Source organism: Lactuca saligna, chromosome 9, assembly GCF_052625555.1.
Source record: "Lactuca saligna cultivar CGN05327 chromosome 9, ASM5262555v1, whole genome shotgun sequence".
NCBI classification, from domain to species: Eukaryota; Viridiplantae; Streptophyta; class Magnoliopsida; order Asterales; family Asteraceae; genus Lactuca; species Lactuca saligna.
The window spans coordinates 169,426,086-169,443,175 of record NC_136425.1 but is presented as its reverse complement, the minus strand read 5'-3'; the positions used below and the strand labels follow the sequence as shown (position 1 = coordinate 169,443,175).

The 17,090-nt window shown below is 33.8% G+C and overlaps 1 protein-coding gene across 1 annotated transcript; it reads right to left on the bottom strand.

Annotated features, from left to right (window-relative positions):
* Nucleotides 1-15,205: 15,205 nt before the first annotated feature.
* LOC145017176 (cytochrome b561 and DOMON domain-containing protein At5g35735-like) lies at nt 15,206-16,725 on the bottom strand. The gene is made up of 2 exons (XM_078975245.1): nt 16,044-16,725; nt 15,206-15,952 (listed from the first exon to the last, which is right to left on the bottom strand). Exons 1-2 carry the CDS (start codon nt 16,653-16,655, stop codon nt 15,386-15,388), a joined length of 1,179 nt encoding a protein of 392 aa, XP_078831371.1. The 5' UTR covers nt 16,656-16,725; the 3' UTR covers nt 15,206-15,385.
* Nucleotides 16,726-17,090: the final 365 nt, after the last annotated feature.

The window sequence follows — 17,090 nt, the reverse complement described above, 5'->3', positions numbered from 1 at the left end:
ATAAGCAAGTACGTGGGGCGTACTAGAGTGTACGCTCAGCGTACTCGAATGTGTGCTTGAGACGTGGATGCCACCTAGTACGCTGGGTGTACCAGTGTGTACGTTGGGCGTACATAGCCCAGAATGAAACCCTAATTGTGAAAAAAACCCCTATTTAAATTACATGATGGCCTCACTCCTGGCAACCATTCCCAAACATAAAACCCACCTAACCCTAAATCTTCATTCTTATAGCTAGAGAGTGCATTTGGGAGCTTGTTAGTGTGATTGTGTGTTCTTGAAGAAGAGAAGAAGGTTTGAGAAGAAGAGGGAGAGCTCTAGGAGTTTGGATCTGAGCTTAGCTCTGAGGAAAGCTTCATAAAAAGGTATAAAGCTTCAAGCTTTCTCATTCTTTGATTAGGTTCATTCATATGGAGTATTTTAGGTTTTTGGTCCCAAAAGGTGGAGACTTTATGCAATGATGAACTCCATAGATCTTGATCTACCCATTTTCATTGTATTCTGTGAAGTATAGTAATAAAAATCCAATCTTGGACATTAGGAATGAACCATGCATGAGTTATGAACTTCATAAGGAAAGTGGATGGATGTTTTGAGTGTTTTTGACCAAATTAGCCATGTAAAGCCTTAAAGTGATTGACTTTATGGATTAAGAGACATTAGGAAGTCCAAATCTGAGATATGAGCTATGTCTTAACGGATTAAGACCAAAAATGCAAGGAGAGTGAAATTGGGATGTACGTTAGGAGTAAGGAGTCGAGCATCCCCGATGCCTGCATAGCGGACGAGTACACCCCGCGTAGAGGGTCGTTACGCACAACGTACTCCCTGACTGTTGACTTTTGGTTGACTTGTAAGCTTTGGTCAGCATATGTCCATTAAACCCATGAAGGGGTAAAATGGTCTTTTACCCTTTTGTGAGTGTATGGGAGGGTTAGTCTAGCCTTGAGAGAGAAAATCATTATTAATAGATATAATCATTGTATGTGTTAGGTGGAGGCTAGACCGGTGATTTGAGTTTTAGATTATTCCGAGTTCTTTCCAGGTGAGGCTTTTCACTATACCTTACCTAGACTGGTAACTATGTGTGAACGGACGGTCTTATGTGCTTACATGAGTTATCTGATATTATGATTCTGTTTATGTGATTTGTATATGTTATATTCTAAGCTTATAAAGCTGGGACCGGAAGGTCAACAGAGTTGGGACCGGAAGGTCAATAGAGTTAGGACCAGGTCTACAGAGCTAGGACTGGAAGGTCCATTAGAGTTATGGGACCAGAAGGTCCCACTGAGACACATTGACCGGAAGGTCTTATAGAGTTATAGCCACGAATGGCTTACAAGTTGTATATGGTATTTTGGGGAACTCACTAAGCATGTGTGCTTACCGTGTTATGTGTTTATGTGTTTCAGGTATTTCCGAGGATCGCATGAAGGCACCGGCTTGATTGTACAAACACGGTTGAGATGGAGCTATGTTTGTGGATCCTAGATTTTGATAAATACTTTTGAAATATGTTATGACTTTGACACTTTAGATTTTGAGAATTATGATATGTGATGTTGGTAATGTAAATTGAATTTTTTTTTTTGAAATTTTTATGTCGTTATAGAATTTTAGGAAATTTCTAGATTTAAAATTACAACGGTAAGCAATGATTGTGAGATGAGTGCTGCTATATTTAGGAAGTATGCATGAATAAACACGGACACTAGCTTATTTAGGGAAGATGTCTGAATTGCTTTTTTGCGCTAAATGATTTATGGTATAAGACGCATTATATGCTTTATGATGCTATCATTTGATTGGATCTATATCCTATTGCCGACCGAATTTGGAAATTTTATGTGCTTAGGTTTCTAAACTATTAATTACGGTATTAGAAATGACATGTTATTTTTCGGAGTGATAAAGAGATTTATATGTTTATCGTAAATAATGTTTTCCTTATCTTAATTCTCATCACTGCACACCGAATGTCTGAAGTGCTTTATAGATCGACATGGTGAGAACTAGTGGCGGATTAGGGAACGGTAATCAGCAGCCCGAGCTACGAGTAATTCAGCATGCACCAGAGGTAGTAGCTGAACACGAATCCATCATGTTGGCAATGATACAAACGTTGTTGGATCATCATATGGAAAATACAGGGTGTCTACTTCAACAGAATAGGGATGAGCCTATTATGCCTGTTGTGCTGCTAGAACTGAATGAATAACTGTCAGAGGAAGGAAATTACAGCCATACTGTGAGTCAAGTTGAGCCCCGAGTGGTAAGGAGGAACAACCCCAATAGAGGGATTAACAGGGATGGGCGTATATATAAGAACTTCTTGGGTGTAAAACCATCAAGTCTTTCTGGAAGCCCAAAGCAGTAGAGATTAAGGACCAGATCTCCAAAATGGAGATGATATTTGAAAGTTGTAACTGTAACAATAAGCAGAAAACCGTCTTTGCAGTCAGACAACTGAAGACCAGGGTTTCTGTTGGATTAGGTGTCTAAGTTCATGACTATTTCTAGTATGTACTTGACCCGGTTGGCATGGTCCATTTGGGTTGCATGTCTTCATGACACTTAGATAGACAAAATGAGAAAAGAACACTTAGGATTATTAATATATTATATGTTCTAATATATTAATAACATTATTTAATTAGTATTGATCAAGAATTAAGTTGGTGATCAAAAAGAGACTACTTAAATATATGGGGTTGATTGTGTAAATCATCCATTCTTATATAGTGGACTAATGATCCATGGTTTATGGAATTGGGCTAAAACCCATAGGGTGCTCCATGGATAGTCCATGGAGGTTAAAACCCATGGATCATGGAGGAAATGAAAAGCCATGTGAATTAGGGTTTACATGGTGTAACCCTACTTCTGACACAACTATAAAAGGACCCCATGGGCTACCAAAATCGGCACTAAGTGAAGAACTAGAGGGCTAGCCGATTTTGAGTGTGTGTACTTCTCTCAAAGTTATTGCAAGAGTATTGGTGTTATGTGAAACACTTGAGGCATCACATTTGGGGTGCTAGGCTCACAAACTTCTTAAGGTATCCAAGTAACAAGAAAGGTATGTTCTCATACTAGCTTTTATGTTTCAAGTTCCCTATGCCATGCTAGTAAGGTTAAGAACCTTGGAAAAATCAAATTTGCATGTATCTTAGTAAAACATAGATCCAAGGTTTCTAGGGTTGCATGTACACCTTAGGAGTGTTAGAATGCTCAAAACTCATCAATGGTATAAGAGTCTAGGCTTGTTTTCTTGATACGTGATGCAAATTGTTGAAGAAACTCAAATTTTCTACGTTCTGCTGAGTGAACTCGCCGAGTCCATGGGGGACTCGATGAGTCCATGCATATATTCATCCTACTTGTTGAGTAGGTTCATGCACTTGACGAGTATGAGGCACAGAGTGTAGTTTTCGAGTTTTGCTGCTGGAAATGGACTAGAATCATTACCCTAAATTGTTTTGGACTTATAAAACCTATTTTTGATGTGGTAATGATTATGCTAATCCATTTACAATGGTTATTATCAAAATTTCAAGTTTTATATGTGTTTTTATGATTCTTGAAATTGTTGATATGAATGTTCATACACTTATGAGTTTGGTAGATCATAGGAATCATTTGCAAATAGTTTGTTAGTTTAATTCTTGATCTAAATGTTTTTTTATTGGAATCCATAATTTATCCTTAAGTTATGGATTACCAAAAGTCTTTCTTTTAAAATCCATTAAAGAACACATAAGTTACATAAAATGAAGAGTCTTCATTTTAATAAATCATTAACTTATAAGTTATGAAGTTGAAAAGTTTTGAACAGTTACAAAACTTGTCCTCAAGTTTTGGAACATGTAAAGTCACTTTAAAAACCTTTAGTTCCAACCCCTAGAATTTTAAAAGTTAAAATTCAACCCTTATACTTTATAATATTATAAGTTAATTATATATATATATATATATATATATATATATATATATATATATATATATATATATATATATATATATATAAGAACAAGTCATTTGACCGTAAGTAGGCCTTATTCATGAACCTGGTCTATAAGGGGAGTATAAGGTTGTTGCCTATAAAATGACAGCTTGACGGGTGTCCACTCTCACCCACCGCTTTTTTGGCCGGTGGAAGGTCGTTAGCCGAACGGGAAGAACAATGAATTTAATCCTCATTAAAAGTATAATGATTATAAAGTAACTTAATGTTTTATAAATTCCTAATCTTAGTTACTTTAGGAAAATGTGAATTTGGTGCTAACCCATGAAATTACACTTTGCACCTTGCTTAAGTCGTTAGTGGAGCGTGTGTGGTTAACCAGCACACTAACTTGGATTTAACAAGGTTGGAAAAGGGTGGCTTCAGGTTTATGATAGATTGGTGGAGCGCGTGTGGTTAACCGGCAAATCGATTAGGTGATAAACATTAAGACTACCAAGTAATTTGAATGGTTATTCACACCTTGTTTTGTGATCCTCGGTATCCCAGTCACAAAACCTTAAGGGCACAATCGAGATTGAAACATGCTATTGAAAAGCTCAATGAATCTCAAAAGAATCTAGGAGTTTCAAAACCAATTAAAACATAATAACATATTTCGCTTTGGGATAATGTCATAAAAAGCCTTAAGTTTGGCAAAAAATATCGATTTTACCCTTTGGCAGATTTTTGGTTCATTTATACCGCAAATTTGTTATTTTTTTGTTGGTTTTGCCCTTGTTACCTGCAATAGCAGGTTTCCAGATTATTATGAATTATTTTTTTGCAAAAAAACCCTTAAGTTTACAAATTTTTTGCAAAAAAACCCTTAAGATTATAAATATATAAAATATAAATATATATTCAAAATTTGATAAAACTAAATGGTTTTCTACTGAAACATATTTTTATCTTTACATATGGTAACTTTTATATTTGTTTGATGTAAACTTTTTATATTTAAATTTTAAAAAATTTACCTAGTTTTAACAAAATTTGAATATATATCTTAATTAATACTTTAACTTTTCAAAACAAAATTAAAAAACATTTGTTAGTTAATAAGTAATTATGCTAAAATAGTTAATATGAATAATATGGTATCATGTACATTCAATTCATTTTTTTAAAAGGTAAATAAAAATATTTTATATGTTTAAAAGGTTTGTATTTCAAAAATACTAACATATCGTATTTTTTATATGTTTAAATACATAATAATATTATCATATTTTTTTTAAAAAAAATATCATAATCATTTTAAACATCAAAAATAAATATAAACATTTTAAACATATAAAATATAAAGATATTTGTCTAATTTATGGTATAAATATATTTATTTTTATATAAAATATGATAGTTTATTATTTATGAAATTCAAACCTTTTAAACATATAAAATATTTTTTTTTTTTTTTTTTAAAAAAATAATTGAATATCACTAATGTCATATTATTATTAGCTAATGTTACTTTGAAAAGTTTAAGTATTATTTAATAAATATTTAAATTTTGATAAAACTTGGTAACTTTTTTAAAATTTAAATATACAAACTTTATATCGAACAAATATAAAATTTACCGTACATAAAGCTAAAAATATGTTTCAGTAGAAAACTATTTAGTTTTATAAAATTTTGAATATATATTTATATTTTATATGTTTATAATCTTAAGGGTTTTTTTGCAAAATATTTGTAAACTTAAGGGTTTTTTCGCAAAAAATAATTCATAGTAACCTGGAAACCTGCTATTGCAGGTAATAAGGGCAAAACCGACAAAAAAATGTCAAGTTTGCGGTATAAATGTACCAAAAAATCTGCCGAAGGGTAAAACCGACATTTTCTGTCAAACATATGGTTTTTTATGACATTATCCCTTTCGCTTTTCATGGTGGAAATTGGTGAATCGTCATTCACCTACCTTCAAATATTTTATAGCTTGCATTACGACATCCCTCTTCTAAGTTATAAAATATTGTGTTGGGTCCTAGCCTTAATATTACATTTAGGTGTCTTATTAAGGAATATCTTTATATCTAATCTAAACTTGTCTTTCTTTTTTTCGGATGTCTTCCAACAATGCTGCTTCTGGCTCAAACCATACTGACTCCTTCTCTCTTAAGAACCTTTGCGGGAAAGTCATCTTTGATGGTTCCAACTTTATGGATTGGATCTGGAACATCAGGATGATCACTCATTACGAGGACAAGGAATATGTCCTCGACAAGCAGCTAAAGGAAATTGATGAGTCCACTGCTACTCCAGAGGAGATCATTGACTTTAGGGCACATGAGAGAGATGCTACTAAAGTGGCATGCATCATGTTAGCCACAATGACCACGGAACTCCAGAAGTCCTATGAGGACTTTTACACTTTTAAGATGCACATGGACTTGATGGACCGCTAGTGGGCGACTTTAGACCATGTACACGAGTACGTTGGGCGTACTCCCTTGAATTTTATTTTTCAAACATAAAAAATTTATGACTTTCGCATATGAGCTCCGTTTTTAACATTCTTTATATCCACGCGTAGGTAAGACCGTGCTCTACAACTTTCATTTAGACTCCGTCAACTAATTTTGAAGATATTTTCAAAGTTATATTTTTAACAAGTCGGGATAGGAAAAATCCGTTAAAAATTCATAACTTCTTCATCCGACGTCCGTTTTCGTTTGTCTTTTTACCGTTGAACTACTATCAAAAAGATCTTCGATTAACGTTTAGGTTATGTCAGCTAAAAATCGCTCGATCTATAATTCGAATTCTCGGACTACATACTAATATGTCAAATCTTAGAAAATTCACAACTTCCTCTTATAAAGTCAGATTTAGACATTATTTTTATTCAGGCTCTCGGTTTAACATATACTACGACTTTCATTTAGATCACTAAGGCTAAAAAACAGTTTATCGTAAACTCACTCTTTACGTCACACAACATCGTATCGATTCTGTCGCAAAACTTCGGCATGTCATAACTTCTTCGTTATAACTCGGTTTTCGGTGTTCTTTATATCTCTGGAATCCTTGTTACCACCACTACAACATTCTTCGTAGATATCGGGTTTATGTAACGTTTTATTTTTGTCGCTTATTTTTTATCCTTAATTTTTTATATTATCATAATTAAATATAAGGTACATAAATTCACATAATTCATTTTATTACTTCAAAACGCACTACAATAGTTGACCTAGACTATTGCATCATCTTTAATGGTTTGCCCAGAAACACAGGCGTTACATCATTAGATGGGGATAAGAATCAAGTCTTGGGAGATAACACCTTATTGAAACTTCAAGATCTTTCCTATACGGCTTTTGGTTCAAGAATTTGAATATGGTAACCAAAAGATTATGATAAAGGGTGGATAGAAGTCGAAATATGAAGGGAGAACTTACCAAAACATTTGCTAAACACTTGAAAAAACCTTGGAAACAACTTGAAAGCTCTTGGAGGGACCTTAACGAGACTTTAAGATGAAATGGGGGTGGGGATGGCTCTTCTTGGCAGTAAATAAGAAAGGAGATGAAGGAGAGTGGGGTTGTTTGCATGGGGAAGTGTTAAGATAAGCTCCTTTAATTATTTAATTAAGGTTAAGGTTTTTTGATAGAAAATTCAAGATATTACTCTCTGATTATTATATATAAATATGATCATGGTGAAGTTGGGAAAAGAGAGTTTGGTTGCCAGAGGATGCATGATTTGTCTCTAGTTAGTTTTTATAAAAAAAAAAAAAAAAAAAAAAAAAAAAAAAAAAAAAAAAAAATTCAGTCTCTTATAAATCTTGGTGTTTTTATAAAAGTGTAGCAAAATAGTCTCTTATAAATCTTGGTGTTTTTATAAAAGTGTAGCAAAAAGTATTGTGAAATTGTGAAATTTGTAAGGTATAATAAATAATAATAATGTTAAATAATATTATTAATAGTAATATTAAAACCTTATAATTTAACAGTTTTTTAGTCCGTTATATAAAAATATGAGCGTTCAAACGCGGTAAAATTTCGTTTTTTAGTCATATTACATTTTTCCGGAAAAATAACCGGAGTACAAAATTAAATGCTAGGTCATATTATGTTCTATAAGGTGTGTTTCGATACTTTATAATTATTGTTTATTGCATATTGTAGTACATTTAGAGCCGATAACCGATGTATATTTATCATTTTCTGTAACTAAATCATCATAACTTATAAATGTGAGGTCCGTTTTAGACATTCTATATGTCTACGGATTCGAAACACAAATACCTTGTTTATGAATATTGCTTATATCAAAATAATATTTGTGTGATTTATTGAATTTTTATGCTACTATATTATGTTATTCATAATTAAAGCGCTTATTTGATAATTAATTTAAAATGGCGTATGTAGTATTAAAAATACAATAACACTTTTAGGAAGCTTATGAAAATTACGTTTCACCATTTTAACCTAAGTTATTTCAGCGGACTTTTGTGGACTTTTGTTGACCAAAATTGCGGGTGTCACAATAACAAGAGTCATTTTGGAAACAATACAAATCAAACATTAATAACCCTTCAAGTTATCAAAAATCTCTTGGATACTATGAGAGACAAAGTAAAAGAATATGTGAATCGTATTCTCACCACTAGAAAAAAAGGTGTTTTCCTACGGATAATAGGTACGGAAAATTTCCATAGCTAATTAGCTACGGATTAGCTACAGAATGGGACGCCCTAATTTAGTAACGGAATAGCTACGAAATAACTACAGATGCAATTCCGTAGGTATTTCGTAGCTAATTAGCTACGGAATAGCTACGGCATCACTACGGATGCTACTCCATAGTCATTCTGTAACTAATTAGCTTCAGAATAGCTACGGAATAGTTATGGATGTCAACCCGTAGCTATTCCGTAGCTAATTAGCTTACAAAATGGCTACGGAATAGCTACGGATATAATATTAAACCATTAAATGAATAAAGGATCTCGAATGTGCAAACGATTGTATCAACACTATTAATGACTATAAGTTGTTGAAAATAAAGATAATTGTGTATAATAGAGGTGGGTAAAAAAACGAAGAGAAAAAAACCGATGTTTAATGCCCGGAACATCAAAAATAATAAAATCCGTAGCAACTCCGTAGCTAATTAGCTACGTAATTTTTTTATTTTCTATTTTTCGCGCACCAAACGTCGTTTTTTTTGCTTCGTTTTTTTTACACCTCTACTATACATGATTATCTATACTTTCACCAACTTATAGATATTAATAGCATTAATAAAGTCGTGTGCACCTTCGGGATCAAGTATTCGTTTCACAGTTTTAACAATGTAATTACTATATTTTTCACCAAATTGTGATGAATTTATTTTTGTATATGTATATTTACATACATGAAAGAGTTGTGGTATATGTGTACGTGTATGTGTGTGTATACGTGTTTGTGCGTATTTATATGTGAATGTAGATCATAAGCGTGTTAAACCATTAAACGAGTAATGGATCTCGTATATGCACACGACTTTATGAATGATATTAATAGCTATAAGTTGGTGAAAATATAGATAATCATGTATAATAGATGTGTGAAAAAAACGAAACAAAAAAAAAACGACGTTTGGTGCCCGATTTTTCAAAAATAAGATTTATCAGTAGCTATCCGTAGCTAATTAGCTACGGACTAACTACGGAATTCTAACGGAAAGCACATTCCGTAGCTATTCCGTAGCTAATTAGCTACGGAATGTGCTTTCCGTTAGAATTCCGTAGCTAGTCCGTAGCTAATTAGCTACGGTCTACGGATAATTCTTATTTTCAGTTTTTCGGGCACCAAACGTCGTTTTTTTTCGCTTCGTTTTTTTCACACCTCTATTATACATGATTATCTCTATTTTCACCAACTTTTAGCTATTAATATCATTCATAAAGTCTTGCGCACCTTCGGGATCAAGTACTCGTTTAATGGTTTAACAATATAATGACTATATTTTTCACCAACTTGTGATGGATTTATGTTTGTACACATGAATGAGTTGTGGTATATATGTATGTGTATATGTGTATGTATACGTTTTTGTGAGTATTTATATGTGAATGTAGATGATAAGCATTAGAGTTTTAAACCATTAAACGTGTAATGGATCCCGTATGTGCACACAACTTTATGAATGACATTAATAGCTAAAAGTTTTTGAAAATAGAGATAATCATGTATAATAGAGGTGTAAAAAAAACGAAGCGGAAAAAACGACTTTTGGTGCCCGAAAAATCGAAAATAAGAATTATCCGTAGCTAATCTGTAGCTAATTAGCTACGAACTAGCTACGGAATTCTAACGGAAAGCACATTCCGTAGCTAATCCGTAGCTAATTAGCTACGGAATATGCTTTCCATTAGAATTTTGTAGTTAGTCCGTAGCTAATTAGCTACGGATTAGCTACGGATTATACTTATGTTCTATTTTCCGGGCACCAAACGTCGTTTTTCCACTTCGTTTTTCTCACACCTCTATTATAAATGATTATCTCTATTTTCACCAACTTATAGCTATTAATATCATTCATAAAGTCGTTTACACCTCGGGATCAAGTACTCGTTGCACAATTTAACAATATAATGATTATATTTTTTACCAAGTAGTGATTGGTTTATGTTTGTATACATGAATAATTTGTGGTATATATGTATGTGTATATGTCTATGTATACGTGTTTGTGAGTATTTATATGTGAACGTAGATGATAAAATTATAGTTTTAAACCATTAAACGAGTAATGGATCCCATTTGTGCACTCGACTTTTGATGCCTGAAATAATAATAATAATAATAATAATAATAATAATAATAATAATAATAATAATAATAATAATAATAATAATAATAAGATGTTTAAATAGAATAGTCAACCATGTTGGCATGGATGTGGCATGCTCGGCCGGTTGGTAAGTTTGTGTTATTGTACGTAGGCAACCTGAGTTAGAATCTCACCCACGTTTTTTTTGCAGGCCGTAGCTAATGCGTAGAAAAAAAACAAACTGAAACTCCCCCCCCCCCCCCCTCTCGTTCGTGGACAACCGCCGACGATTTTTCTTCCCCCTCTCGAGCGCTGTCGTCGCCGACTTTCTTCTCCGGCGCACCTCCCTTCTCTCTCTCGGCCTTTTGCTCGATTCTTCCTTAAAAAGGTAAAACCCTAGTGTTTTTTTTTTTTTTTTTTGAAATTACTTGATATATACAATTTAGATGCTTTATTCATTGATATGTTTTGTTGAATGTGATGTCGAATTTAAGGATTTAGATTTAATTTGGTTGAATATTTGGTTAATTTCATAGCTTGGTTGAATATTTGGATAATTTCAATTTGTTAAAAATGTTAATTTTGTTGAAATGTGATATATAAAAAATGTTGTGAACTTTAATTTGTTAAAAATGTTAATTTTGTTGAAATGTTAGGCTAATTTTATAAATTTGTTAAAAATGTTAGATTAAATGGGATGTTATATATGTATCATTAGTTATATATGTGTATTATGTATGTGTATTATGTTAATAATTTTTATGGGCTTTTTATGTATCATTAGTTATATATATTAGATTAAATGAGATGTTACACTATTACTTCATGTTTAGTTTAAAGTTTTAACATTTTTTATATCTGAATGTAGTTTTAGATCGAAATGTTGTCTAATAGAGAATGGATGTACACAAAGAGACTCGATAATCATCGTTTGTTTAATCCACAATGGCCACATTATGTTAATTTGTTTTTGGATTTTGCTTATGTGAACGCAACAAACATCCAACATATCATTAGGGAAGGGGCGGAAGTTTTTGAAATTAGATGTCCGTGTGAGAAATGCAAAAATATTTATTACCTTTCGAGAGAATTAGTTTTTAGCCATCTTGTTAACCGAGGCTTCATGAATGGTTATACACAATGTTATTTACATGGAGAAAAATATCTAACACTAGAGATAGGTCAATGTTCAAACCTAATCTCACCTCAACACGTGGGTCCAAGTTCGAATATTGAAACAGTTCAACACATTAATAACGATTTTAGTGATTATCATAGATACGAGGAGATGGTTATCGATAGCATGCACCAACCTGAGACTTCGTATTATCAACAAACACCACAACACCCAAATCTTGAAGCCCAAAATTTTTATAAAGTTTTGAAACAAGCGAGTGAGCCTTTATGGGACGGGTGTACAAAAACTTCCACACTCTCTGCCACCACTAGATTATTGGATTGGAAATCCCAATCTAATGTTTCAGACACGTCATTTGATACACTTCTTTTGATTGTTAAAGACATTCTACTAACTGGCGAGAAGCTTCCTAATAGCTTCTACGAGACCAAGAAAATGTTGAAGCCACTAAAATTGCCTTCAGAACGGATTCATGTATGTATAAACCATTGCATGCTATTTAGGGGCCAGTTTGCTGATTTGGATCATTGTGCAGTATGTGGAGAAAATATATACAAAGCCAAAGGGATAAAGGTTCCTAATTTGGTCATGACTTACATGCCGATTGGACCGAGACTCCAAAGGCTCTTCTATTCAAGGAAGACGGCCAAACATTTAACTTGGCATGCAGATCATTTAGTAGATCCAGAAAAGATGATAGATCCCAGTGAAGGTGAAGCGTGGAATCATTTTGACAGAAAATTTCCTGATTTTGCAAATGAGAAGCGCAATATACGTCTCGGGTTGTGCACTGATGGGTTTAGTCCTAATAATTCAAACACGACTCCCTATTTTGCGGGAAAAAAGATATTTTGCGGGAGATCATGAAAATCTCGAATATTGCTCACTAACTGCCAAAGAAGCACACGTAACTTATCTTTTATCATTTATATATATTGATTGTCTTAGTATTTTTGTACATGACAATGATACTTCTTTGGTAATTTGTAGGAGATGTATCTACAGGAGATGGTCAAAAAACACGGAGAAGACTCTTCAAACCATAAAGATGATGCGAGGGTATGGGAGGGAATTCAACTTGGGAGAAAAGGAAAAAAGAAGGGTGATATCTATGGCATAGGAGCATCAGATATACATTTTGTGATTACTGGGACACCGTCTTCCTAATCCACCCAATCGGATAGTACACAACAAGAGGTATGTTTTTATGGTTTAAACATTAATTAGTATGTTGATAATATTGATATAATAAACTAAAGTACATTGATAATATTGTTTAACTATTGCATTGTGTTGCCATTTTTTTAGGTTGATAGGTCGCGTGCACAAGTTTCTACCATGGAACAACAACAACAACAAATGAAAGAACAAATGGAAATGGTTATGAGGATGATGAATATGTCTGGAAATCAACCCCGTGCTCCCCTCGATAATCCAGCTGAGGACAATTGATAAGTATTTTGGAACAATTTAGTTTGTAAACATTTGATATTGTTTGTTTTGTTAAGTAGTGCTAACTTTTGTAAGATATTTTGGATAATGGATTGAAATGTGTCAAACTTGGTATTACGGGCGTTTTTTGGTGTATTTTATATGGTATTTGGGACAAATGTGAATTGAATGTGGTATTTGACAAAAAATTGGAAAATTTTAAATTATTATTTTTTTTAAATAAAACGAAGTTAGCTACGGAATAGCTACGGATTTCCGTAGCTATTTACTTTCGTAGCGATTTCGTAGCTGTCTTGTTCCGTAACTATTCCGTAGCTATTTGGTTCCGTAGCTATTTCGTAGTTATTTGTATCTGTAGCTATTCCGTAGCTATTTACTTCCGTAGCTATCTAGTGCCGTAACTATTCTGTAGGAAATCCGTAGCTATTTAATTCCGTAGCTATTCCGTAGCTATAGGAGCTATGGAATATTCCATAGCTATTCCGTAGCGATTCTGTAGCTAATCCGTAGCTATAATTTAGCCACGGGCCATTATGCTACAACCAATTTTCCGTAGCAATTCCGTAGCTATCTGCTTATAGCTACGGAATAGCTACGGATTGTGCCGTAGCTATTGCACCAATTTTCTAGTAGTGTCTTGATACACGTCTAGAAGAAACTTAACAACTTTCTTCTCGTTCTTCACAGATAAAATCTTTCTGCAGTAATAACCATGGTGGAGATTCATTTCATGTTAGAGATAGTGATATTGAATTGGAAGGATGGAAAGGATGATCGTTTAAGTCTTTCATGGCATGTAAACCTAAAGATTATCATGTAGCTTGAAACCAAAAGTTACAATGTAGTGGATTCTGGAAACCGAAAGAGTTCTAGAAAGTAACAGTCTTAAGAAGAAAGAGATAGTGATTTATGCTTCCAGTTATCCCAAAGATTATGCATTAATATAGTGGGAAACCTTATAGGACACCTTTGGAAAGAAGATAGTTTATAAGTGGTCTTAGGAATAATTCAATAAAAGGTTGAAAGAAAAGTCTTGTGCCTTTAGATATACTGAAAACTTCAAGTAGAAAATATCATTTAAAGAATGGTAACATATCACTAAATGAGTATAAGAGAAAGTTTACAACAACTAACGGGAACAAAGTAGTCTTCTCATAACAAAGTATTACATTCAAATTTGATGAATTTTGGGACAACCAACCGTATGTAATTCCTAACGATCTTTGACTTTTGTATGTTTGAACATTATTTAATCTCAATGTGATATCAACAACACTTTCAAGAAAATTGAGTTATATCTATTTTATTTACGTAGCTTGAAGAAGAGTTTTCACCCTTATGCTTCAATCTAGTTTCAAAAACTGTATTGTGCTATTTTTAAAAATATTTTAACTCTATAAAAATGTTCAAAAATCATACGATGTTTGGAAATATTACACCCGTCCCAATTTAATTGTCTACATTTAACTTTTTAAGTCTTTATTATTCAACATTAACTTTTAGTTTTTTTTTGTTTTGATAGATGATACTTGATATAAAATATATGAATGGATTGTATTTTAAATAATTTTTTATTATTATAAGTTTTATTAAATAATATATAATATAATGAAAATATTTTAGGTCAAAATTATTTAAAAAATCCTTCAAAACTCAAAAATAAATAAAATTAAACAATTAATTTGGGATGGATATGGTATGCCTTTAAATGTTCGGTTTTTGAACAAATGTAGTATCAATTTTTTTTTTGAAAAAGTAGTTAACATGTAATATTTTTTATCAAATGTGTTCAAATATCCATAAGTTTTCAAAGTAAATCTCAACATACAAATACATGTGTAAATAGATTATACTATTATTTATACATTAAAAAATTACAACCATGAGAAAAAAGAATATAAATACCAACAATAATCAACCTCAACAAAAACAGATGTATAAACATGAACTATAACTACCAATCAAAACTGGGAGCAACAACCAAGTCTTGAAGCTCTGCCGCCCAACACACTGCCTTACGCCGGCTGGCGATGGCTGTGACCATAACCGTTCGCTCCATGAGCACCGTTCACCTGCTTCTCCTCCTTCTTTCTGTTCAAAACAATGAACCACGTAAAAGCTTCCAAGATGGCTGCAATGGCGCCAAGGGATATAAGAACACCGATGTAAGCATGCTTCCATTTCTTCTCCGGATCCAAAATATCGAGTCCTTTAAAGACGTTGATGATTGCGAGAATGATGACGGTGTACCCAACGCCGCCATGGTAGATGTTCCAATACTTCCTGTATTTGTTGTCTGGCTTCGGCCTCAACAGCAGCGCAAATACCTGTAGAGTTCCGAGGACGAAGAGGGTGATCCCGATGTTCCGGTGAGAAGTGTACTTGATACCCTCGGAGTCGCTGCCGAGCTTCAATCCGGTACCCCATCCGGCGACTCCGACGCCGTAGGCGGTGGCTTGACAGGCGATGTGAATGTAAAACCAGGCGGGATTAGCGACCTTGAATACTTTCACGTAACGCGCCACCATAGCTCCCATCGGCATAAGTATTCCCCAACTCACAGCGTTTAACACTCCATGCGTCTGTCAAATCAACAAAAAATAATTTAATCAATCACCTGTACCTTTTGCGTATTATATGTTAAAAGAGATAATATGAAAAAGAAAAGCTTACGTTTCTCCGGTGAAGCAGTGAACCACCAACGGCGGCGCCGGCACCAGTCTGACCGGTGATGAAATCCACCGTTCCTAGCGAGTTTCTATTCTCAGAACCCAAAGCATGAGCACCCGGAGCTCCGTTAGAAACCGGACCCGACTGCCAAACCTGATTAAAACTCGTTCTCCCACCCGGCAAAACCAAAGTCGCATGAATCAAAACATCGCCGTTCACCCTCTCCGCCCTGATCGCTGGCACGGCGAAGTTCAACGGAGACTGTTGCAGCCCCGTGCCGTAGCTGGTAACCGCCGATGTATAGCCTTGAACGGATCCGTTTGAGTTGGGTAAAGCAACAAGAGCTTGAGCTCCAAGCATACCCGACCCGTTTAGGTTCAGAGCCCAAGCCACCCACGTCGACGTTGAAACTCCGGTGTGCCGGTAAACCACATCGACGGTGCCGTTGGTCGGGTGGTAGTTCCAGTGAAGATTCGAATTTTGAACAGGTAAACTCACACACGTTGCATAGATTTCGTTGTTTCTGAAGTTATAAGAACTGCAATCTTGTTGAGCTAAAGATACGATCGAATTTGATATCAAAATGCAAAAAAGAAAGTTTATAAATTTTCCCATTTTTGAAGCTTTTGAAGATCAAAATCGAGTATTTCTGGGAGATGAACAAGAACATGGGAGAGCTTTTATAGAGCAAAAATGGAGTTGGCTGATTCTTTATTTAGAGGAATTGGAAGAAGCCTCGAAAGGGTTGATGTGGTGCTACTTGTGTTTTCTTTATCATATGATAAGACCAAATATTGAGTATGAATGTTCCAATAATATATGATTTTCTTATTATTATAACTCAACTGCTTTACAAAAATCTTGACCATCTAGAAAAATCGTTTTATCTGACGGTGTGTGTTTTACATCGTATACGATTCAGAAATATCATATTACAAAAATGATCAAGTTCAATGACCATGGTTAGATAAATGTTGAGTTGATTACAATTTTAACCATGTGGTTGACATGTCTTAGTCCAAGTTTCTAAAATATAGATGACATCCTTGG

Excerpts from the sequence above, each read along its gene's own strand:
- LOC145017176 (XM_078975245.1), bottom strand. The coding sequence starts at position 16,655 with ATGGGAAAATTTATAAACTTTCTTTTTTGCATTTTGATATCAAATTCG. Across the intron at positions 15,953-16,043 it reads CACTGCTTCACCGGAGAAAC|ACGCATGGAGTGTTAAACGC; the intron begins GTAAGCTTTTCT and ends TTGATTTGACAG.